At 46.1% G+C, this 25,838-nt stretch overlaps 1 protein-coding gene across 1 annotated transcript in view; it reads right to left on the bottom strand.

Annotated features, from left to right (window-relative positions):
- Positions 1 to 25,838, bottom strand: part of GPALPP1 (GPALPP motifs containing 1) — a 116,734-nt gene that overhangs the window by 24,490 nt on the left and 66,406 nt on the right. Inside the window, exons 5-6 of the mRNA XM_063952834.1 lie at positions 3,002 to 3,148; positions 1,783 to 1,947 (exon numbers count right to left, since the gene is read on the bottom strand). Of these exons, the coding sequence (XP_063808904.1) occupies positions 1,783 to 1,947; positions 3,002 to 3,148 (312 nt within the window). The remainder of the gene's footprint in view (positions 1 to 1,782; positions 1,948 to 3,001; positions 3,149 to 25,838) is intronic.

Genomic DNA, 25,838 nt, shown 5'->3' on the forward strand with positions numbered 1-25,838 from the left:
TTCTCTATAAAAGTTCCGTCCAGCCTTTACTGCAGGTTTTAGTCCTGCACGTGGTAGTGAGGGAGCTCTTTCAGGGAGGACCGACACCCACAGCTGCTTCAGCAGCTTCCTCTATCCCGGACCCTCGCCTTTCTGGAAGGGGGGAAGGGATGTGGAACATTGAAAAAAAATCAAAAATAAATCCAATAATTGTGGACAAACTCCACAGGCCTAGTTGCTCGGTGAGCACCGAAAAAACACTGAGGTACTCTGGGATATGGAGGGGGGATGTAGTCTCAAATTTTAATTATTCAGTGCCTAGTTCCTGTGGAACCGTCCATATCCCTAGAGTACTCCAGTGACCCCTAGTGGATGAAAAAGAAATAGGGGGAAGGGGGTGCCAATTCTCTCTCTTGCACATCGCACCAAAATGGCTAGTTATGGCTCTTATGCCAACACATGCCACTGGACTGGAGCATCACAGAAATTCCCCAACAGTAGTTGGGTGGAAGTTGTAAAGCCAGGTGACCAGCCATCCTCATTATCTGACCAAAGACAAAGGTTTACAACATTTTGGAAGTGGCCTAAGCAATCTTCTGACCACTGTCCCAATGCAAACATAAAATGCCCCCAGATAAGTGGCACCAGTTTAATATCACTGGGTATACAAAAATAGTCAAACAAAACTAAAAACAATTCCACTCTCAATCACCTTGCTGCCACTCTCCCACCGCACTCCTAATCTTACCTAGAAGTGGAGCTGCACACAATACAATGCAATTTTACACACACAGAAAAAAAAGCGTTTGCCAGTTAGCAAAATGACAAAGATACATAAAATGTGGGCAATATTGTCACATGATCGTACAGAATGCCATTCATCATGCCGTATAGCTTTCAGCCGTCATCCAAAGGATACATTTATCAAGTGAGGTTTTCATAAATAAATGGTAAAAATATACAATTACCGAGGAAACCAGATCGGAATAGTAAACAATACATTTTGATCTCACATTAAAGGGTAAATTCACTCGGATGATGCTGCCTAATATAATCGCTAAGCTGTTTAATACAACATTTTTAACTTCTGATACATTAAATAGGACTTATGTCTATAACTGGCCATTGAAGATGCACAATCCAACCGTTGCCACTATATGACAAACAAGTAGTAGCCGACCTTCCACAGTGTTTCTCAGTGGTTACTGGTTTTGCTAAGAAAGGCAATCTGTTGACTTTTTGATTAACTGCAAATGTGAGTTTCCAAACTTTTTACAGTTCATTTTAGGCACATTTCTAGCATTAGCCAATAGTCCAATCATTTGTGTTACCTAGCATGGTTTAAATTAAGCAACATAGGGGGGTATTCAATTGAAGTCAGAAACCGCAATCTTGTTGGAAAGATGGCAGTTTCCCACTGTTTTAGGTCGGAAGGGATTCAGACCTATTCAATGGGTCTTGTTTTTGTCAGAATCCACGTGTATTGTCGGGAACGTGGCCAACCTTGACATGTTTTAGATCAGTTTCCGACAATGTCAATCAGACTTTAAAAAAAGTCGGATTGACACTGTCGGGAACGGGCCAAACCTGTCGAGTTTGGCCAAGTTATTGAATACTCACGTCGGATTCTTTCCGTCGGAAAGGATCTGACATGAATTACATATACTCCATAGTACTGAAGTGGACTAACATTATTATTATGCAGAATTCACAAATGTAAGTTCTTTATTCCCTACTGTTTACACATCAATGATATTTCCGACAAGACAAACACTATAGTTATGAAGTGAACAATTCACTCACTATTGCTTTCCTCTCTTTGTCAGCAGGAGTGTCTGTCCAATCAGATCGGTCACCAGACTTTTCAATAGTTCTCCTCTTGAATGTCCTTGCACCCAGTCCAATGTTTGTCATCTCTGGGGGAAGCTCAGTCATCCACGACTCTCTTGCCAGATTCTTAGGCCCATCCTTTGAAACAAAGTAGAGAATTTACAAATATTTTAGAGTGGCTTGATGGAATCTGTGACTAAAAACAAGTTTCAGTAAGATTTAAACACAGAGTGATATATATGATAGAATAGATCTAATGCAGGGGTGGCCAAAGTATGGCCTGTGGGTAAAAGGTGGTCGGCCCCTGCTAAAGTCCAGTTGGGATTTCTCCAGAGTCTGGAGCTCCGCTCACCTCTGTCAAGAATCAAGATGCGATATATATATTTTGCACAGCAGTGCAGCCCGTCAACATCAGTGCCGAGCCAAAATCTCTACAGCTACTTGTGATGGAGTCATTGCAGGATGCGGTAGCGCATACTCGGAGCAGCAATGGACATACAGACTACAGGAAACGCTCGCAGACAGGAAAAATACCAGACATTCGGGCAGGACGACATTTTTGGACAGGTAAGTCACTTGAAGGGGACTCTGGGCTGGAACATAAATACCTAAGTCAGGGTTCTGTGCTAGCATATAACTACATAATGGTCGCAAAGAACCATTACCTATTTTCTAGGAGGCAAACTGTGGTCCTCTGTTAAAAGTCATTTTCTTAATCTGGAATTTAAAAGAGAAAGGTTTGGACACCCCTGATCTAATGGCTTAGCTTTCACTGGTGGCTGTTGCACTACTTTTCCATTTCACTGAAAACACAAGCATCACTGATCTCCATGCCACTGTGTACATCATTCAGTTCACTTTTTTGATATAGGTTTGTTTATTTTGGATTTTAGGTGTCAGACATGATGGAAATTATATAAACTCATTTCAAAAAAGAAATCAAAGCAAAAAGTGTTTAATTATGCAAAAATGTCAATATTTTATAACAACAACTGATTAAATTAGACTTTAGACAGAAAAGGAACAGATCTTTTAGCAGATTGGCCTTGCATGCGACTTGTATATGTTAGCCAATTAAAGCATGAACTGCAATCGTCCAAAAACACTAACAGAATGGCATATAAGGTAAACATAAATAAATAAAAATAATCTCATGACAATGACTTTTGTAGCAGAATACATTAAAACGTACGTCATCTTTTGCAGTAAGTTTTTGTTTCATTTTCAAGGCACGGCGCTCAAAGTCGTCTGCAACACTGGACTGCACAGGACCTTTTGCAGGAACAGGGCCAATAATGTCATCCTCCTCTTCATCATCCTCATCCTTCATATCTTCTAGCTGGGAATAAAGTATAATATGAAAACAAAGAACTCTTAACCCATTTAATAACAAATTTTAACTGCAGAAACATTATATATTATGTGCCTAAATAATAATAAACAATATGCCTAAACCAGAAAAAGGGCAACGTAATAACAATGTTTTTTTTTTTTTTACATTTTACATGAAATGTAAAACATACTTTCTTCATCTTCTCCCCTCAACTGCACTCCCTTAAGGCGTAAATAACTATAAATTTACTGACACTAGGAGGGCACGGAGGATTTTCTGCCAGCTTATTCCTTTGTTGTCAGTACCAGCATGTCACATCAATGGAAGATTTGGGAAATAGTAACCATCTGATAAAGTGATTGGCTTGATGCCAGCCAAGTGTATTTTATACCGCCAACTCATGCAGTCTTTAATTCAATTTTAGCTTGAAGTGGTTTAAAACAATTCATGAATAGAAGGTTGCATGTTTAATTTAATTTAATTTAAACAGCAGCGTGTCATGATTTGGTCCCTGGTGTGTCAAGCACACCAACAGTGGGGCGAAGAAAAAAAAAAAAAAGTTTGGCTCCCACAGGATACACTCCAGACAAAATCAGCAGGAAAGTTCATTTTCAGCTCTTTCCTCTGCTCCAGTACGCGCTCTGGCCCATCAACAGTGCAAGGGAAGAAGAAGCGTGTTCCCCTCTCTCCTCCCTGCTCTACCGGATACTGTGCGGGCTTGTCAAAACTAAGCCCAATCCAAACGCCTGGATTCCTGCAACATCAGAGATGTACGAGTACATCCATTTGCACTGAAACATTTTTTTTTTTCCTTTTAAATACTGTTACGCACCATGGAGTACCCACTATTCGTGTATTTTATTATATAATGACTTGGGGTGATTAGCTCAGTAAAAGGGTGAATTTGTGCAGTGTCTAGGTGATCAACCTAGGCCTGGCTCTGGCTCCCAAGCCTCTCCAACTCTGACTGTAGAACTTCCACACTTCCACCTGGGCTCTGTCTCACCAGGGTAGCACACAAAATCCCACTCAGGGGCTCTATACACGGGAGAGATGTGTGAAATTAGTGACGTACTAGATTGGCCTGCACGGCAGGCCAATCTAGCAATAGCAATGTGCGGGGCTGCGCATCACTATCGCTGTAGGGGGTACACACGAGTGATCTATGCTTAAAATCTAAGTCAGATTGCTTAGATTTTAAGCATGGATCTCTCCGTGAGCACCCCCCTTTAGACTGGCTACACAGTCCCGGTGGAACTATGCAGTCAAGTGAGGCTGATGCGCCTCACTTGACTGCATAGTTCCAACTGGACTGTCTCCTCTCTGCAGCAGCCATTAGATGTGGTAACACCTCCTTCTTCTTCCTCCATGTGGGAGGATCCTTCCACACACTCTGAACACGTGTCAGTAATGTAATTTTCCTTCATGAGGACAGTATGTATGTATATCTATATATATATCTATTTATATATTTGAAATATATTGAATTTATATATTGTAACTTCCTTTTCTAGACTTTTCTTTATGAGTAGCAACTGCTGACTTAGTTTGTCAAGTATTAATTGTCCATTAAATAATTTTTAACACAGTTTCAGTTTAATTATGCACAGAACACACAATCGCACTTCAACAAAGTAAATCTAAAACTGTAGAGCAGATTCGATTAAGCACTAGGTCCTATAGGAGCAGGGTTGGTTGGTTTAAACCAAATGTTTATTTTATTTATTTTAACCACCACTTAGTTTTGTTGTTTACATGCTGTGACTTCTGGAAAAAGGCCTATTATAAGGGAATTCTACAAGAGGAAATTACACAGAGGGGATCATACAGGTGTAGATGTTCTTACTACTCCTGATGCAATGATCTGCTGTATGCAATTGCGATTATATGCCAATATGCACAGAAGCTAATCCATGCAAAAGGACACCCGCTGCAATATTTTTTGCGTAGTGCCGCATGATTGAAGAAACATTGCTAACATTGTCGCACATCGGGTCGCCACACAGAGCCTGAATGCCTCTGAAGACATGCAGGCTGAGCTGCTCTTCCGGGACATACAAGCATCACCAGTAGCAAGTGTGATGGCAGCTGCTAATAAATGCACACCCAGAAAATGCTGCGTTCACATGACCACTCCCCGTTACCACCTCCAAGCGCAGACTTCCCGTCACTCACTTTGCGACTAAAATCTTGCTGCGACTGTACTTGAAATAACTTGATGCATGTATGACTGATTAACGGTGGTTTTTATATTGTTATTATTCCTTGCACTTTAACACTGGTACAGTCACTCATCGATTTTAATATTTTGCTATGTTGGGTTGTATGGTGGAATGAACATTTGAAAAAAAACTTTAAAAAGGAATTAAAGATTTTGATCTTGTGCGTAACATTGAACTCTGGCGTGTCTCTAAACAGAATGCTTGCCTTTTTTGGTCCTGTTAAAAATATGCTGCAGAAATGAGGACTCCAGCAAAAGTACTGCTTATCACTTCTTAATGTTCTCGAAGAACTCCACATATTGAAACAGCCAAGAACAATCTGGATTCCGAAATAAATCTGCTGAGACTCAGCAATTGTCAAATAAAAGGTATCCATAAACAAATGCTTCATAGTGCTGCCTAATGCAGATAAGGGCAGGCATTGTAATAACATATAGTAAAAAAAAAAGAAAAGAAAAAACAAACAAAAAAAAAAGCATTTATTTACTAAAAGGTCAATTTAAAATCGATGTTTTTCAGGGGCTAACACACACATTTAGAGATTTTTTTATACAGATTTTTAAATGTTGGTTAGTGTGTATTTTAGCCCCTGAAACACAACATCAATTTAAAAATCTGTTAAAATGTACCTTTAGTAAAAATATTCCATAGTGAATGGAGATCGATCTGCAGTAAATATACCCCTTAGTATGAAATGCAGATCAATATTTATTAGTGCAAAACATCAATTCATAAGTTGACGATTCAATTGAAAAAAGGTTAAACTGGGATATTACAGGGCTTGGAGGTGTACATTGAAGGAGATTACAAAAAGACTAACTAAAAGATGGAACTGAGAGGCTAACATGACTATTCAGCAAATCAACTGTCATCCTCAATTGAAAGAACAAATCTGGACTTCAGTAGCCTTCAGCAAAGTAACAGATTAAACTAATTGAAAAAATCCTACTAATGCAATCTTTAGTGTACAATCTTTGGTTATGTAGCAATGATTGCTTTTGTAGAAATTCTGTTAATAGGGCACCATTAAATAAAGTGAACCCATTACTTCCACTCTGTGGAAGAATCCATTTTGTGGTTTGAGCAAATACAAGGTGTCCAGAAAGTCAAGCAACCGTATAGGGAAAATAAGAATTTACTCACCGGTAATTCTATTTCTCTATCGTCCTAGTGGATGCTGGGGTTCCTGAAAGGACCATGGGGAATAGCGGCTCCGCAGGAGACAGGGCACAAAAAGTAAAGCTTTTCCGATCAGGTGGTGTGCACTGGCTCCTCCCCCTATGACCCTCCTCCAGACTCCAGTTAGATTTTTGTGCCCGGCCGAGAAGGGTGCAATCTAGGTGGCTCTCCTAAAGAGCTGCTTAGAGAAAGTTTAGCTAGGTTTTTTATGTTACAGTGATTCCTGCTGGCAACAGGATCACTGCAGCGAGGGACTGAGGGGAGAAGGAGTCAACTCACCTGCGTGCAGGATGGATTGGCTTCTTGGCTACTGGACATCAAGCTCCAGAGGGACGATCACAGGTACAGCCTGGATGGTCACCGGAGCCGCGCCGCCGGCCCCCTTGCAGATGCTGAAGACAGAAGAGGTCCAGAATCGGCGGCTGAAGACTCCTGCAGTCTTCTAAAGGTAGCGCACAGCACTGCAGCTGTGCGCCATTTTCCTCTCAGCACACTTCACACGGCAGTCACTGAGGGTGCAGGGCGCTGGGAGGGGGGCGCCCTGGGAGGCAAAATGAGTACCTATAAAGGCTAAAAATACCTCACATATAGCCCTAGAGGCTATATGGAGATATTTAACCCCTGCCTGATTTCTCAAAATAGCGGGAGACGAGCCCGCCGGAAAAGGGGCGGGGCCTATCTCCTCAGCACACGGCGCCATTTCCTCTCACAGCTCCGCTGGTCAGGACGGCTCCCAGGTCTCTCCCCTGCACTGCACTACAGAAACAGGGTAAAACAGAGAGGGGGGGCAAATTTATGGCGATATTTTTATATAACAAAGCAGCTATAGGGGAGCACTTATTATAAGGCTATCCCTGATATATATATAGCGCTTTTGGTGTGTGCTGGCAAACTCTCCCTCTGTCTCCCCAAAGGGCTAGTGGGTCCTGTCTTCATTAGGAGCATTCTCTGTGTGTCTGCTGTGTGTCGGTACGTGTGTGTCGACATGTATGAGGACGATATTGGTGTGGAGGCGGAGCAATTGCCAAATATGGGGATGTCACCTCCTAGGGGGTCGACACCAGAATGGATGCCTTTATTTATGGAACTACGGGATAGTGTCAACACGCTAAAGCAGTCGTTTGACGACATGAGACGGCCGGACAATCAATTAGTGCCTGTCCAGGCGACTCAAACACCGTCAGGGGCTGTGAAACGCCCTTTGCCTCAGTCGGTCGACACAGACCCAGACACAGGCGATGACTCCAGTGGTGACGGTGACGAATCAACCGTATTTTCCAGTAGGGCCACACGTTATATGATTTTGGCAATGAAGGAGGCGTTACATTTAGCTGATACTACAGGTACCACTAAACAGGGTATTATGTGGGGTATGAAAAAACTACCTATAGTTTTTCCTGAATCAGAAGAACTAAATGACGTGTGTAATGAAGCGTGGGTTGCCCCTGATAAAAAGCTGATAATTTCAAAGAAATTATTGGCATTATACCCTTTCCCGCCAGAGGTTAGGGAGCGCTGGGAAACACCTCCTAGGGTGGACAAGGCGCTAACACGCTTATCTAAACAAGTGGCGTTACCCTCTCCTGAGACGGCCGCACTTAAAGATCCATCAGATAGGAGGATGGAAAATATCCAAAAAAGTATATACACACATGCAGGTGTTATACTACGACCAGCTGTAGCAACTGCCTGGATGGGCAGTGCGGGGGTAGTTTGGTCAGAATCCCTGATTGAAAATATTGATACCCTGGACAGGGACAATATTCTACTGTCGTTAGAACAAATAAAGGATGCATTTCTTTATATGCGTGATGCACAGAGGGATATATGCACACTGGCATCACGGGTAAGTGCTATGTCCATTTCGGCCAGAAGAGCTTTATGGACGCGACAGTGGACAGGCGATGCGGATTCAAAACGGCATATGGAAGTTTTGCCGTATAAGGGGGAGGAGTTATTTGGAGTCGGTCTATCAGATTTGGTGGCCACGGCTACAGCCGGGAAATCCACCTTTCTACCTCAAGTCACTCCCCAACAGAAAAAGGCACCGACTTTTCAACCGCAGCCCTTTCGTTCCTTTAAAAATAAGAGAGCAAAGGGCTATTCATATTTGCCACGAGGCAAAGGTCGAGGGAAGAGACAGCAACACGCAGCTCCTTCCCAGGATCAGAAGCCCTCCCCGGCTTCTACAAAAGCCTCAGCATGACGCTGGGGCTTCTCAAGCGGACTCGGGGACGGTGGGCGGTCGTCTCAAAAATTACAGCGCGCAGTGGGCTCACTCGCAAGTAGATCCCTGGATCCTGCAGATAATATCTCAGGGATACAGGTTGGAATTAGAGACAGATCCACCTCGCCGTTTCCTGAGGTCTGCTTTACCAACGTTCCCCTCCGAAAGGGGGACGGTGTTGGAAGCCATTCACAAGCTGTACTCTCAGCAGGTGATAGTCAAGGTACCTCTTCTGCAACAAGGGAAGGGGTATTATTCCACTCTTTTTGTGGTACCGAAGCCGGATGGCTCGGTAAGGCCTATTCTAAATCTGAAGTCCTTGAACCTGTACATAAAGAAGTTCAAGTTCAAAATGGAGTCACTCAGAGCAGTGATAGCGAACCTGGAAGAGGGGAACTTTATGGTATCCTTGGACATCAAGGATGCGTATCTCCACGTTCCAATTTACCCCTCACACCAGGGGTACCTCAGGTTCGTTGTACAAAACTGTCACTATCAGTTTCAGACGCTGCCGTTCGGATTGTCCACGGCACCTCGGATCTTTACAAAGGTAATGGCCGAGATGATGATTCTTCTTCGAAGAAAAGGCGTATTAATTATCCCATACTTGGACGATCTCCTAATAAGGGCGAGGTCCAGAGAACAGCTAGAGATGGGATTAGCACTGTCTCAAGAAGTGCTAAAACAGCACGGGTGGATTCTGAATATTCCAAAATCCCAGTTAATGCCGACAACTCGTCTGCTGTTCCTAGGGATGATTCTGGACACGGTTCAGAAAAAGGTTTTTCTCCCGGAGGAAAAAGCCAAGGAGTTATCCGAGCTTGTCAGGAACCTCCTAAAACCAGGAAAGGTGTCTGTACATCAATGCACAAGAGTCCTGGGAAAAATGGTGGCTTCTTACGAAGCGATTCCATTCGGCAGATTCCACGCAAGAATTTTCCAAAGGGATCTGTTGGACAAATGGTCAGGGTCGCATCTTCAGATGCACCTACGGATAACCCTGTCTCCAAGGACAAGGGTGTCTCTTCTGTGGTGGTTGCAGAGTGCTCATCTATTGGAGGGCCGCAGATTCGGCATACAGGATTGGATCCTGGTGACCACGGACGCCAGCCTGAGAGGCTGGGGAGCAGTCACACAAGGAAGAAACTTCCAGGGAGTATGGACGAGCCTGGAAACGTCTCTTCACATAAACATTCTGGAACTAAGAGCAATATACAATGCTCTAAACCAGGCAGAACCTCTGCTTCAGGGAAAACCGGTATTGATCCAGTCGGACAACATCACGGCAGTCGCCCATGTGAACAGACAGGGCGGCACAAGAAGCAGGAGGGCAATGGCAGAAGCTGCAAGGATTCTTCGCTGGGCAGAGAATCATGTGATAGCACTGTCAGCAGTGTTCATCCCGGGAGTGGACAACTGGGAAGCAGACTTCCTCAGCAGACACGATCTTCACCCGGGAGAGTGGGGACTTCATCCAGAAGTCTTCCACATGCTGGTAACCCGTTGGGAAAGACCAATGGTGGACATGATGGCGTCTCGCCTCAACAAAAAACTGGACAGGTATTGCGCCAGGTCAAGAGATCCGCAGGCAATAGCTGTGGACGCGCTGGTAACGCCTTGGGTGTACCAGTCGGTGTATGTGTTTCCTCCTCTGCCTCTCATACCAAAAGTATTGAGAATTATACGGCAAAGAGGCGTAAGAACGATACTAGTGGTTCCGGATTGGCCAAGGAGGACTTGGTACCCGGAACTTCAAGAGATGATCACGGAAGATCCGTGGCCTCTACCTCTAAGGAGGGACTTGCTTCAGCAGGGTCCCTGTCTGTTTCAAGACTTACCGCGGCTGCGTTTGACGGCATGGCGGTTGAACGCCGGATCCTAAAGGAAAGAGGCATGCCGGAAGAAGTCATTCCTACTTTGATTAAAGCAAGGAAGGAAGTAACCGTGCAACATTATCACCGAATTTGGCGAAAATATGTTGCGTGGTGCGAAGATCGGAGTGCTCCGACGGAGGAATTTCAACTGGGTCGATTCCTACATTTCCTGCAATCAGGATTGTCAATGGGTCTCAAATTGGGATCTATTAAGGTTCAAATTTCGGCCCTGTCGATTTTCTTTCAAAAAGAATTGGCTTCAGTCCCTGAAGTCCAGACCTTTGTTAAGGGAGTGCTGCATATACAGCCTCCTGTGGTGCCTCCAGTGGCACCGTGGGATCTAAATGTGGTTTTGGACTTCCTAAAATCTCATTGGTTTGAACCACTAAAAAAGGTGGATTTGAAATATCTCACATGGAAAGTGACCATGCTTCTAGCCCTGGCTTCTGCCAGGAGAGTGTCAGAATTGGCAGCTTTATCTTACAAAAGCCCATATCTGATTTTCCATTCGGACAGGGCAGAACTGCGAACTCGTCCGCATTTTCTCCCTAAGGTGGTGTCAGCATTTCATCTGAACCAGCCTATTGTAGTGCCTGCGGCTACAAGTGACTTGGAGGACTCCAAGTTACTGGACGTTGTCAGAGCATTAAAAATATATATTGCAAGGACAGCTGGAGTCAGAAAATCTGACTCGTTGTTTATATTGTATGCACCCAACAAGATGGGTGCTCCTGCGTCTAAGCAGACGATTGCTCGTTGGATCTGTAGCACAATCCAACTTGCACATTCTGTGGCAGGCTTGCCACAGCCTAAATCTGTAAAGGCCCACTCCACAAGGAAGGTGGGCTCATCTTGGGCGGCTGCCCGAGGGGTCTCGGCATTACAACTTTGCCGAGCAGCTACGTGGTCAGGGGAGAACACGTTTGTAAAATTTTACAAATTTGATACTCTGGCTAAGGAGGACCTGGAGTTCTCTCATTCGGTGCTGCAGAGTCATCCGCACTCTCCCGCCCGTTTGGGAGCTTTGGTATAATCCCCATGGTCCTTTCAGGAACCCCAGCATCCACTAGGACGATAGAGAAAATAAGATTTTACTTACCGATAAATCTATTTCTCGGAGTCCGTAGTGGATGCTGGGCGCCCATCCCAAGTGCGGATTATCTGCATAAGTTGTACATAGTTATTGTTAACTAATTCGGGTTATTGTTAAAGGAAGCCATCTTTCAGAGGCTCCGCTGTTATCATACTGTTAACTGGGTTTAGATCACAAGTTGTACGGTGTGATTGGTGTGGCTGGTATGAGTCTTACCCGGGATTCAAAATCCTCCCTTATTGTGTACGCTCGTCCGGGCACAGTACCTAACTGGAGTCTGGAGGAGGGTCATAGGGGGAGGAGCCAGTGCACACCACCTGATCGGAAAAGCTTTACTTTTTGTGCCCTGTCTCCTGCGGAGCCGCTATTCCCCATGGTCCTTTCAGGAACCCCAGCATCCACTACGGACTCCGAGAAATAGATTTATCGGTAAGTAAAATCTTATTTTCTCGTAGTCCGTAGTGGATGCTGGGACTCCGTAAGGACCATGGGGAATAGCGGCTCCGCAGGAGACTGGGCACAACTAAAAGAAAGCTTTAGACTACTGGTGTGCACTGGCTCCTCCCACTATGACCCTACTCCAGACTTCAGTTAGGATACTGTGCCCGGAAGAGCTGACACAATAAGGAAGGATTTTGAATCCCGGGTAAGACTCATACCAGCCACACCAATCACACCGTATAACTCGTGATACAAATACCCAGTTAACAGTATGATAACAACTGAGCCTCTCAACAGATGGCTCAACAATAACCCTTTAGTTAAACAATAACTATATACAAGTATTGCAGACAATCCGCACTTGGGATGGGCGCCCAGCATCCACTACGGACTACGAGAAATAGAATTACCGGTGAGTAAATTCTTATTTTCTCTGACGTCCTAAGTGGATGCTGGGACTCCGTAAGGACCATGGGGATTATACCAAAGCTCCCAAACGGGCGGGAGAGTGCGGATGACTCTGCAGCACCAAATGGGCAAACTCAAGGTCCTCCTCAGCCAGGGTGTCAAACTTGTAGAATTTAGCAAATGTGTTTGACCCCCACCAAGTTGCTGCTCGGCAAAGTTGTAGAGCCGAGACCCCTCGGGCAGCCGCCCAAGAAGAGCCCACCTTCCTCGTGGAATGGGCTTTCACTGATTTAGGATGCGGCAGTCCTGCCGCAGAATGTGCAAGCTGAATCGTACTACAGATCCAGCGAGCAATAGTCTGCTTTGAAGCAGGTGCACCCAACTTGTGGGGCGCATACAGGATAAATAGCAAGTCAGTCTTTCTGACTCCAGCTGTCCTGGAAACATAAATTTTCAGGGCCCTGACTACGTCCAACAACTTGGAAGCCTCCAAGTCTTTAGCAGCCGCAGGCACCACGATAAGTTGGTTCAGATGAAAGGCTGATACCACCTTAGGGAGAAATTGGGGACGAGTCCTCAATTCTGCCCTATCCATATGGAAAATCAGATAAGGGCTTTTACATGACAAAGCCGCCAATTCTGATACACGCCTGGCCGAAGCCAAGGCCAACAACATGACCACTTTCCACGTGAGATATTTCAATTCCACGGTTTTAAGTGGCTCAAACCAATGTGACTTTAGGAAATCCAACACCACGTTGAGATCCCAAGGTGCCACTGGAGGCACAAAAGGGGGCTGAATATGCAGCACTCCCTTAACAAAAGTCTGAACTTCAGGCAGTGAAGCCAGTTCTCTCTGGAAGAAAATCGATAGAGCCGAAATCTGGACCTTAATGGAACCCAATTTTAGGCCCATAGTCACTCCTGACTGTAGAAAGTGCAGGAAAGGGCCCAGCTTAAATTCCTCCGTTGGGGCCTTCCTGGCCTCACACCACGCAACATATTTACGCCATATGCGGTGATAATGGTTTGCGGTTACTTCTTTCCTAGCTTTAATTAGCGTAGGAATGACTTCCTCCGGAATGCCCTTTTCCTTCAGGATACGGTATTCAACCGCCATGCCGTCAAACGCAGCCGCGGTAAGTCTTGGAACAGACAGGGCCCCTGCTGCAGCAGGTCCTGTCTGAGCGGCAGAGGCCATGGGTCCTCTGATATCATTTCTTGAAGTTCCGGGTACCAAGCTCTTCTTGGCCAATCCGGAACAATGAGTATAGTTCTTACTCCTCTTCTCCTTATTATCCTCAGTACCTTTGGTATGAGAGGAAGAGGAGGGAACACATAAACCGACCGGTACACCCACGGTGTCACTAGAGCGTCCACAGCTATCGCCTGCGGGTCTCTTGACCTGGCGCAATACTTTTCTAGTTTTTTGTTGAGGCGGGACGCCATCATGTCCACCTGTGGCCTTTCCCAACGGTTTACAATCATTTGGAAGACTTCTGGATGAAGTCCCCACACTCCCGGGTGGAGGTCGTGCCTGCTGAGGAAGTCTGCTTCCCAGTTGTCCACTCCCGGAATGAACACTGCTGACAGTGCTAACACGTGATTTTCCGCCCATCGGAGAATCCTTGTGGCTTCTGCCATCGCCGTCCTGCTTCTCGTGCCGCCCTGTCGGTTTACATGGGCGACCGCCGTGATGTTGTCTGACTGGATCAGTACCGGCTGTTGTTGAAGCAGGGGTTTTGCCTGACTTAGGGCATTGTAAATGGCCCTTAGTTCCAGAATATTTATGTGCAGGGAAGTCTCCTGACTTGACCATAGTCCTTGGAAGTTTCTTCCCTGTGTGACTGCCCCCCAGCCTCGAAGGCTGGCATCCGTGGTCACCAGGACCCAGTCCTGTATGCCGAATCTGCGGCCCTCTTGAAGATGAGCACTCTGCAGCCACCACAGCAGAGACACCCTTGTCCTTGGAGACAGGGTTATCAGCCGATGCATCTGAAGATGCGATCCGGACCACTTGTCCAACAGGTCCCACTGAAAGGTTCTTGCATGGAACCTGCCGAATAGAATTGCTTCGTAAGAAGCTACCATCTTTCCCAGGATCCGCGTGCAGTGATGCACCGACACCTGTTTTGGTTTTAGGAGGCCTCTGACTAGAGATGACAGCTCCTTGGCCTTCTCCTCCGGGAGAAACACTTTTTTCTGTTCTGTGTCCAGAACCATTCCCAGGAACAGTAGACGTGTCGTAGGAACCAGCTGTGACTTTGGAATATTTAGAATCCAGCCGTGCTGTTGTAGCACCTCCCGAGATAGTGCTACCCCGACCAACAACTGCTCCCTGGACCTCGCCTTTATCAGGAGATCGTCCAAGTACGGGATAATTAAAACTCCCTTCTTTCGAAGGAGTATCATCATTCGGCCATTACCTTGGTAAAGACCCTCGGAGCCGTGGATAGACCGAACGGCAACGTCTGGAATTGGTAATGACAATCCTGTACCACAAATCTGAGGTACTCCTGGTGAGGATGGTAAATGGGGACATGCAGGTAAGCATCCTTGATGTCCAGTGATAACATGTAATCCCCCTCGTCCAGGCTTGCAATAACTGCCCTGAGCGATTCCATCTTGAACTTGAATTTTTTTATATATGTGTTCAAGGATTTCAAATTTAAAATGGGTCTCACCGAACCGTCCGGTTTCGGTACCACAAACATTGTGGAATAGTAACCCCGTCCTTGTTGAAGTAGGGGCACCTTTACTATCACCTGTTGTGAATACAGCTTGTGAATTGCCTGTAACACTGCCTCCCTGCCTGAGAGAGCGGTTGGTAAGGCAGATTTGAGGAAACGGCGGGGGGGAGACGTCTCGAATTCCAGCTTGTACCCCTGAGATACTACTTGAAATATCCAGGGATCCACCCGTGAGCGAGCCCACTGATTGCTGAAAAAATAAGATTTTACTTACCGATAAATCTATTTCTCGGAGTCCGTAGTGGATGCTGGGGTTCCTGAAAGGACCATGGGGAATAGCGGCTCCGCAGGAGACAGGGCACAAAAAGTAAAGCTTTTCCAGATCAGGTGGTGTGCACTGGCTCCTCCCCCTATGACCCTCCTCCAGACTCCAGTTAGGTACTGTGCCCGGACGAGCGTACACAATAAGGGAGGATTTTGAATCCCGGGTAAGACTCATACCAGCCACACCAATCACACCGTACAACCTGTGATCTAAACCCAGTTAACAGTATGATAACAGCGGAGCCTCTGAAAGATGGCTTCCTTCAACAATAACCCGAATTAGTTAACAATAACTATGTACAATTTATGCAGATAATCCGCACTTGGGATGGGCGCCCAGCATCCACTACGGACTCCGAGAAATAGATTTATCGGTAAGTAAAATCTTATTTTCTCTATCGTCCTAGTGGATGCTGGGGTTCCTGAAAGGACCATGGGGATTATACCAAAGCTCCCAAACGGGCGGGAGAGTGCGGATGACTCTGCAGCACCGAATAAGAGAACTCCAGGTCCTCCTTAGCCAGAGTATCAAATTTGTAAAATTTTACAAACGTGTTCTCCCCTGACCACGTAGCTGCTCGGCAAAGTTGTAATGCCGAGACCCCTCGGGCAGCCGCCCAAGATGAGCCCACCTTCCTTGTGGAGTGGGCCTTTACAGATTTAGGCTGTGGCAGGCCTGCCACAGAATGTGCAAGTTGGATTGTGCTACAGATCCAACGAGCAATCGTCTGCTTAGACGCAGGAGCACCCATCTTGTTGGGTGCATACAATATAAACAACGAGTCAGATTTTCTGACTCCAGCTGTCCTTGCAATATATATTTTTAATGCTCTGACAACGTCCAGTAACTTGGAGTCCTCCAAGTCACTTGTAGCCGCAGGCACTACAATAGGCTGGTTCAGATGAAATGCTGACACCACCTTAGGGAGAAAATGCGGACGAGTCCGCAGTTCTGCCCTGTCCGAATGGAAAATCAGATATGGGCTTTTGTAAGATAAAGCTGCCAATTCTGATACTCTCCTGGCAGAAGCCAGGGCTAGAAGCATGGTCACTTTCCAAGTGAGATATTTCAAATCCACCTTATTTAGTGGTTCAAACCAATGAGATTTTAGAAAGTCCAAAACCACATTGAGATCCCACGGTGCCACTGGAGGCACCACAGGAGGCTGTATATGCAGCACTCCCTTAACAAAGGTCTGGACTTCAGGGACTGAAGCCAATTCTTTTTGAAAGAAAATCGACAGGGCCGAAATTTGAACCTTAATAGATCCCAATTTGAGACCCATAGACAATCCTGATTGCAGGAAATGTAGGAATCGACCCAGTTGAAATTCCTCCGTCGGAGCACTCCGATCTTCGCACCACGCAACATATTTTCGCCAAATTCGGTGATAATGTTGCACGGTTACTTCCTTCCTTGCTTTAATCAAAGTAGGAATGACTTCTTCCGGCATGCCTTTTTCCTTTAGGATCCGGCGTTCAACCGCCATGCCGTCAAACGCAGCCGCGGTAAGTCTTGAAACAGACAGGGACCCTGCTGAAGCAAGTCCCTCCTTAGAGGTAGAGGCCACGGATCTTCCGTGATCATCTCTTGAAGTTCCGGGTACCAAGTCCTTCTTGGCCAATCCGGAACCACTAGTATCGTTCTTACGCCTCTTTGCCGTATAATTCTCAATACTTTTGGTATGAGAGGCAGAGGAGGAAACACATACACCGACTGGTACACCCAAGGCGTTACCAGCGCGTCCACAGCTATTGCCTGCGGATCTCTTGACCTGGCGCAATACCTGTCCAGTTTTTTGTTGAGGCGAGACGCCATCATGTCCACCATTGGTCTTTCCCAACGGGTTACCAGCATGTGGAAGACTTCTGGATGAAGTCCCCACTCTCCCGGGTGAAGATCGTGTCTGCTGAGGAAGTCTGCTTCCCAGTTGTCCACTCCCGGGATGAACACTGCTGACAGTGCTATCACATGATTCTCTGCCCAGCGAAGAATCCTTGCAGCTTCTGCCATTGCACTCCTGCTTCTTGTGCCGCCCTGTCTGTTCACATGGGCGACTGCCGTGATGTTGTCCGACTGGATCAACACAGGTTTCCCTGAAGCAGAGGTTCTGCCTGGCTTAGAGCATTGTATATTGCTCTTAGTTCCAGAATGTTTATGTGAAGAGACGTTTCCAGACTCGTCCATACTCCCTGGAAGTTTCTTCCTTGTGTGACTGCTCCCCAGCCTCTCAGGCTGGCGTCCGTGGTCACCAGGATCCAATCCTGTATGCCGAATCTGCGGCCCTCCAATAGATGAGGACTCTGCAACCACCACAGAAGAGACACCCTTGTCCTTGGAGACAGGGTTATCCGTAGGTGCATCTGAAGATGCGACCCTGACCATTTGTCCAACAGATCCCTTTGGAAAATTCTTGCGTGGAATCTGCCGAATGGAATTGCTTCGTAAGAAGCCACCATTTTTCCCAGGACTCTTGTGCATTGATGTACAGACACCTTTCCTGGTTTTAGGAGGTTCCTGACAAGCTCGGATAACTCCTTGGCTTTTTCCTCCGGGAGAAAAACCTTTTTCTGAACCGTGTCCAGAATCATCCCTAGGAACAGCAGACGAGTTGTCGGCATTAACTGGGATTTTGGAATATTCAGAATCCACCCGTGCTGTTTTAGCACTTCTTGAGACAGTGCTAATCCCATCTCTAGCTGTTCTCTGGACCTTGCCCTTATTAGGAGATCGTCCAAGTATGGGATAATTAATATGCCTTTTCTTCGAAGAAGAATCATCATCTCGGCCATTACCTTTGTAAAGATCCGAGGTGCCGTGGACAATCCGAACGGCAGCGTCTGAAACTGATAGTGACAGTTTTGTACAACGAACCTGAGGTACCCCTGGTGTGAGGGGTAAATTGGAACGTGGAGATACGCATCCTTGATGTCCAAGGATACCATAAAGTCCCCCTCTTCCAGGTTCGCTATCACTGCTCTGAGTGACTCCATCTTGAACTTGAACTTCTTTATGTACAGGTTCAAGGACTTCAGATTTAGAATAGGCCTTACCGAGCCATCCGGCTTCGGTACCACAAAAAGAGTGGAATAATACCCCTTCCCTTGTTGTAGAAGAGGTACCTTGACTATCACCTGCTGAGAGTACAGCTTGTGAATGGCTTCCAAAACCGTCTCCCTTTCGGAGGGGGACGTTGGTAAAGCAGACTTCAGGAAACGGCGAGGTGGATCTGTCTCTAATTCCAACCTGTACCCTTGAGATATTATCTGCAGGATCCAGGGATCTACCTGCGAGTGAGCCCACTGCGCGCTGTAATTTTTGAGACGACCGCCCACCGTCCCCGAGTCCGCTTGAGAAGCCCCAGCGTCATGCTGAGGCTTTTGTAGAAGCCGGGGAGGGCTTCTGTTCCTGGGAAGGAGCTGCGTGTTGCTGTCTCTTCCCTCGACCTCTGCCTCGTGGCAGATATGAATAGCCCTTTGCTCTCTTATTTTTAAAGGAACGAAAGGGCTGCGGTTGAAAAGTCGGTGCCTTTTTCTGTTGGGGAGTGACTTGAGGTAGAAAGGTGGATTTCCCGGCTGTAGCCGTGGCCACCAAATCTGATAGACCGACTCCAAATAACTCCTCCCCTTTATACGGCAAAACTTCCATATGCCGTTTTGAATCCGCATCGCCTGTCCACTGTCGCGTCCATAAAGCTCTTCTGGCCGAAATGGACATAGCACTTACCCGTGATGCCAGTGTGCAGATATCCCTCTGTGCATCACGCATATAAAGAAATGCATCCTTTATTTGTTCTAACGACAGTAAAATATTGTCCCTGTCCAGGGTATCAATATTTTCAATCAGGGACTCTGACCAAACTACCCCAGCACTGCCCATCCAGGCAGTCGCTACAGCTGGTCGTAGTATAACACCTGCATGTGTGTATATACTTTTTTGGATATTTTCCATCCTCCTATCTGATGGATCTTTAAGTGCGGCCGTCTCAGGAGAGGGTAACGCCACTTGTTTAGATAAGCGTGTTAGCGCCTTGTCCACCCTAGGAGGTGTTTCCCAGCGCTCCCTAACCTCTGGCGGGAAAGGGTATAATGCCAATAATTTCTTTGAAATTATCAGCTTTTTATCAGGGGCAACCCACGCTTCATTACACACGTCATTTAATTCTTCTGATTCAGGAAAAACTATAGGTAGTTTTTTCACACCCCACATAATACCCTGTTTAGTGGTACCTGTAGTATCAGCTAAATGTAACGCCTCCTTCATTGCCAAAATCATATAACGTGTGGCCCTACTGGAAAATACGGTTGATTCGTCACCGTCACCACTGGAGTCAGTGCCTGCGTCTGGGGCTGTGTCGACCGACTGAGGCAAAGGGCGTTTCACAGCCCCTGACGGTGTTTGAGTCGCCTGGACAGGCACTAATTGATTGTCCGGCCGGCTCATGTCGTCAAACGACTGCTTTAGCGTGTTGACACTATCCCGTAGTTCCATAAATAAAGGCATCCATTCTGGTGTCGACTCCCTAGGGGGTGACATCCTCATATTTGGCAATTGCTCCGCCTCCACACCAATATCGTCCTCATACATGTCGACACACACGTACCGACACACAGCAGACACACAGGGAATGCTCCTAACGAAGACAGGACCCACTAGCCCTTTGGGGAGACAGAGGGAGAGTTTGCCAGCACACACCAAAAGCGCTATATATATATATATCAGGGATAGCCTTATAATAAGTGCTCCCTTATAGCTGCTTTGTTATATCAAAATATCGCCATAAATTTGCCCCCCCCTCTCTGTTTTACCCTGTTTCTGTAGTGCAGTGCAGGGGAGAGACTTGGGAGCCGTCCTGACCAGCGGAGCTGTGAGAGGAAATGGCGCCGTGTGCTGAGGAGATAGGCCCCGCCCCTTTTCTGGCGGGCTCGTCTCCCGCTATTTAGAGAAATCAGGCAGGGGTTAAATATCTCCATATAGCCTCTAGGGGCTATATGTGAGGTATTTTTAGCCTTTATATAGGTTACATTTGCCTCCCAGGGCGCCCCCCCCCAGCGCCCTGCACCCTCAGTGACCGCGTGTGAAGTGTGCTGAGAGGAAAATGGCGCACAGCTGCAGTGCTGTGCGCTACCTTTAGAAGACTGCAGGAGTCTTCAGCCGCCGATTCTGGACCTCTTCTGACTTCAGCATCTGCAAGGGGGCCGGCGGCGCGGCTCCGGTGACCATCCAGGCTGTACCTGTGATCGTCCCTCTGGAGCTTGATGTCCAGTAGCCAAGAAGCCAATCCATCCTGCACGCAGGTGAGTTGACTCCTTCTCCCCTCAGTCCCTCGCTGCAGTGATCCTGTTGCCAGCAGGAATCACTGTAAAATAAAAAACCTAGCTAAACTTTTTCTAAGCAGCTCTTTAGGAGAGCCACCTAGATTGCACCCTTCTCGGCCGGGCACAAAAATCTAACTGGAGTCTGGAGGAGGGTCATAGGGGGAGGAGCCAGTGCACACCACCTGATCTGGAAAAGCTTTACTTTTTGTGCCCTGTCTCCTGCGGAGCCGCTATTCCCCATGGTCCTTTCAGGAACCCCAGCATCCACTAGGACGATAGAGAAATTTGAGACGGGCCCCCACCGTACCTGGCTCCGCCTGTGGAGCCCCAGCGTCATGCTGTGGACTTAGAGGAAGCGGGGGAGGACTTTTGCTCCTGGGAACTGGCTGTATGCTGCAGCTTTTTCCCTCTACCTCTGCCTCTGGGCAGAAAGGACGCGCCCTTAACCCGCTTGCCCCTATTGGGCCGAAAGGACTGTACCTGAAAATACGGTGCTTTCTTTGGCTGTGAGGGAACATGGGGTAAAAATGTAGACTTCCCAGCTGTTGCTGTGGAAACGAGGTCCGAGAGACCATCCCCGAACAACTCCTCACCCTTATAAGGCAGAACCTCCATGTGCCTTTTAGAATCTGCATCTCCTGTCCACTGCCGAGTCCATAACCCTCTCCTGGCAGAAATGGACATTGCACTAATTTTAGATGCCAGCCGGCAAATATCCCTCTGTGCATCCCTCATATATAAAAGTGCGTCTTTAATATGCTCTACGGTTAGCAATACAGTGTCCCTGTCTAGGGTATCAATATTTTCCGACAGGGAATCTGACCACGCAGCTGCAGCACTGCACATCCATGCTGAAGCAATAGCTGGTCTCTGTATATACGCATCTCAGTATAACACCTGTGTGTGTATATATAGACTTCAGGATAGCCTCCTGCTTTCTATCAGCAGATTCCTTTAGGGCGGCCGTATCCGAAGACGGTAGTGCCACCTTCTTTGACAAGCGTGTGAGCGCTTTATCCACCCTAGGGGATGTTTCCCAACGTGCCCTATCCTCTGGCGGGAAAGGGTACGCCATTAGTAACCTCTTAGAAATTACCGGTTTCTTATCAGGGGAAGCCCACGCTTCTTCACACACTTCATTTAACTCCTCAGATGGAGGAAAAGCAACTGGTAGTTTTTTCTCTCCAAACATAATACCCTTTTTTGTGGTACCTGGGGTAACATCAGAAATGTGCAACACATTTTTCATTGCCTCAATCATGTAACGTGTGGCCCTACTGGAAGTTACATTAGTCTCATCGTCGTCAACACTGGAGTCAGTATCCGTGTCGACATCTGTGTCTGCCATCTGAGGTAGCGGGCGTTTTAGAGCCCCTGATGGCTTTTGAGACGCCTGGGCAGGCACAGGCTGAGAAGCCGGCTGTCCCACATTTGGTATGTCGTCAAACCTTTTATGCAAGGAGTCGACACTGTCGCGTAATTCCTTCCACAGCACCATCCACTCAGGTGTCGACCCCGCAGGGGGTGACATCACATTTATCGGCATCTGCTCTGCCTCCACATAAGCCTCCTCAAACATGTCGACACAGCCGTACCGACACACCGCATACACACAGGGAATGCTCTGACAGAGGACAGGACCCCACAAAGCCCTTTGGGGAGACAGAGAGTATGCCAGCACACACCAGAGCGCTATATAACACAGGGATCCCACTATAAATGAGTGTTTTTCCCTTATAGCTGCTTATAATACACACATATATATATATATATATATATATATATATATATACTGCGCCTAAATTTAGTGCCCCCCCTCTCTTTTTTACCCTTCTGTAGCTTGTAGACTGCAGGGGAGAGCCAGGGAGCTTCCTTCCAGCGGAGCTGTGAGGGAAAAATGGTGCCAGTGTGCTGAGGGAGATGGCCCCGCCCCTTTTCCGGCGGACTTCTCCCGCTTTTTCTGGAATTCTGGCAGGGGTATTTTTACACCTATGTAGCCTTCCTGACTATATATGGTGTAGATTTGCCAGCCAAGGTGTCTTATATTGCCCTCAGGGCGCCCCCCCCCCAGCGCCCTGCACCCATCAGTGACCGGAGTGTGAGGTGTGCATGAGGAGCAATGGCGCACAGCTGCAGTGCTGTGCGCTACCTTGTTGAAGACAGAAGTCTTCTGCCGCCGATTTTCAGGAACACTTCTTGCTTCTGGCTCTGTAAGGGGGCCGGCGGCGCGGCTCCGGGACCGATCAGCGAGGTCGGGTATTGTGGTCGATCCCTCTGGAGCTAATGGTGTCCAGTAGCCTAAGAAGCCCAAGCTACCACCAGTTAGGTAGGTTCGCTTCTACTCCCCTTAGTCCCTCGTTGCAGTGAGTCTGTTGCCAGCAGATCTCACTGTAAAATAAAAAACCTAAATATACTTTCTTTCTAGGAGCTCAGGAGAGCCCCTAGTGTGCATCCAGCTCAGCCGGGAACAAGATTCTAACTGAAGTCTGGAGGAGGGTCATAGTGGGAGGAGCCAGTGCACACCAGTAGTCTAAAGCTTTCTTTTAGTTGTGCCCAGTCTCCTGCGGAGCCGCTATTCCCCATGGTCCTTACGGAGTCCCAGCATCCACTTAGGACGTCAGAGAAACTATGTATTTCACAGTAGTGCTGGCAGTGGCTCCCACTCTGTGCTTCACACAAATGGACTCGACTAATCATGTTCATGACCACACTTTGCAATGTTTCCCATGAAATTGCATCAACACAGTTCTGAATTCTGGAATACTGTGTGGGAGAGTTGCATAGGCAGCACTCTTCACTTACTCCCACAAGAAAAATTCAAGGGGTGTTAAAATCCAGAGATCGTGCTGGTCACAATCACCGTGAGATCAGTGGTCCTGGAAAACACTCTTCCAAGAAAGCCATAGTGTTTCTGGCTATATGGGATGCGGCACTGTCCTTTTGAAACCATGTGTTCTGCAATCTCTCTGCTCACTGTCTCTTGGAAGAATGTTAGGAATATGCTACTACATGGCACACCAGACACCAACTTTGCTTAACACACCATACAGATGCATAACTTTTGAACACCCTGTATGTTTGGGAATGCAAGCCCTGACGAAGCTGTCAGATTAACGGCGGAACACGTGTGTTCAGCATGCCTATATGTCCATATCTAAACACTGAGTTCATGTTCAGCCAGTTAATATCTTGCAATGTATAGTTGAGATTAGATATTGTTGTAGAGTAACAGCCAGATAATTAGACCAGTACATGGTGATTTATACTACCACTTTATAAACAGTAACAGGGTAATATGAGGATTAGCTAGTATTGTATCAGCTGCCAAACGCTTTGATAACGTGGTGAATAGATGACATTGAAAGCAAGAAATCTTACATAGCTGCACTCTATATTAATGTGACAAGCACATGATTATTGTGAAGCACCTGTGGTATAATTTATCTCACAAAAAGTGCAACAAATGTTTCAGTCATAAGTCTCAAATGACTCTCAAATGAATGCACATGTGTTACAATTGCCAACTCCCTTGATTACATCTGAGAAATAGATGGCAACAATGGGGGTAATTCCAAGTTGATTGCAGCAGGAATTTTTTTAGCAGTTGGGCAAAACCATGTGCACTGCAGGGGAGGCAGATATAACATGTGCAGAGAGAGATAGATTTGGGTGTGGTGAGTTCAATCTGCAATCTAAATTGGAGTGTAAAAATAAAGCAGCCAGTATTTACCCTGCACAGAAACAAAATACCCCACCCAAATCTAACTCTCTCAGCACATGTTATATCTGCCCCCCCTGCAGTGCACATGGTTTTGCCCAACTGCTAAAAAATTTCCTGCTGCGATCAACTTGAAATTACCCCCAATGTCAGTCTGAATACAGAAACACAGTGCACACATATGAGGAACTTATGCAGGCTGCATGACATTTGTGATAGTGAGCTATTATTATAAAACCAGTATTTAAAATAATGTCATCTGCGAATAGGCAGAACAAATAAAATCCGTTCCTATAATAATAGATTTTTGGATATTCAAGGGTGGTGCATAATTTATTGATCTAGTGATACACCTCATAATGAGATATCATTGTATGTAAGCTGAAGTGTATTCAGTACATATTAGACTTGTGGGACTTATACAGTATTTATTAGTCCAACTATTTATACTGATTTGAATGTGATTAGTTGAAAGGGTGCCACTAGTCCTAAATAATGAGGGTGCTTTTCCTCGTCTAAGGACAATAATTTTGTCAACACCAGATAGCTATAACTATCACATATCTAACTTGTATTGACACTTAACATCAATGGAGGTATATATCCTCTAAGGTGTATTACGTATTGAAATTAGATCTAGTGCATCGCCTTTATTTGAAGAAATATATATATTGGACGGTGTATGGCATATTTAGAATTCATTATATAGATAATAAACAATGCTCACTATACTTACCGTAATAACATCTGTTAGGATAATCAGCATGACTACTTAATATTACAAATGATTTGTTTGACAAAGTAATAGCAGGCAAAGCGTCCTGCATATAAATTAAATACAGTAATAATTGACTTATTTTATTTTGGTCTAAATCCAATATAGAACCTTGAATTATTATTGTAACACTATCAAGATCTGTACTCTCCAATATATCTCCTATGCTATAGAAATTGATGATTTATATATATACAGGTTGAGTATCCCTTATCCAAAATGCTTGGGACCAGAGGTATTTTGGATATCAGATTTTTCCGTAGTTTGGAATAATTGCATACCATAATGAGATATCATGGTAATGGGACCTAAATCTAAGTACAGAATGCATTTATGTTTCATATACACCTTATACACACAGCCTGAAGGTAATTTTAGCCAATATTTTTTATAACTTTGTGAATTAAACAAAGTGTGTCTACATTC

The sequence above is a fragment of the Pseudophryne corroboree genome, chromosome 2 (assembly GCF_028390025.1).
Source record: "Pseudophryne corroboree isolate aPseCor3 chromosome 2, aPseCor3.hap2, whole genome shotgun sequence".
Classification (NCBI taxonomy): Eukaryota; Metazoa; Chordata; class Amphibia; order Anura; family Myobatrachidae; genus Pseudophryne; species Pseudophryne corroboree.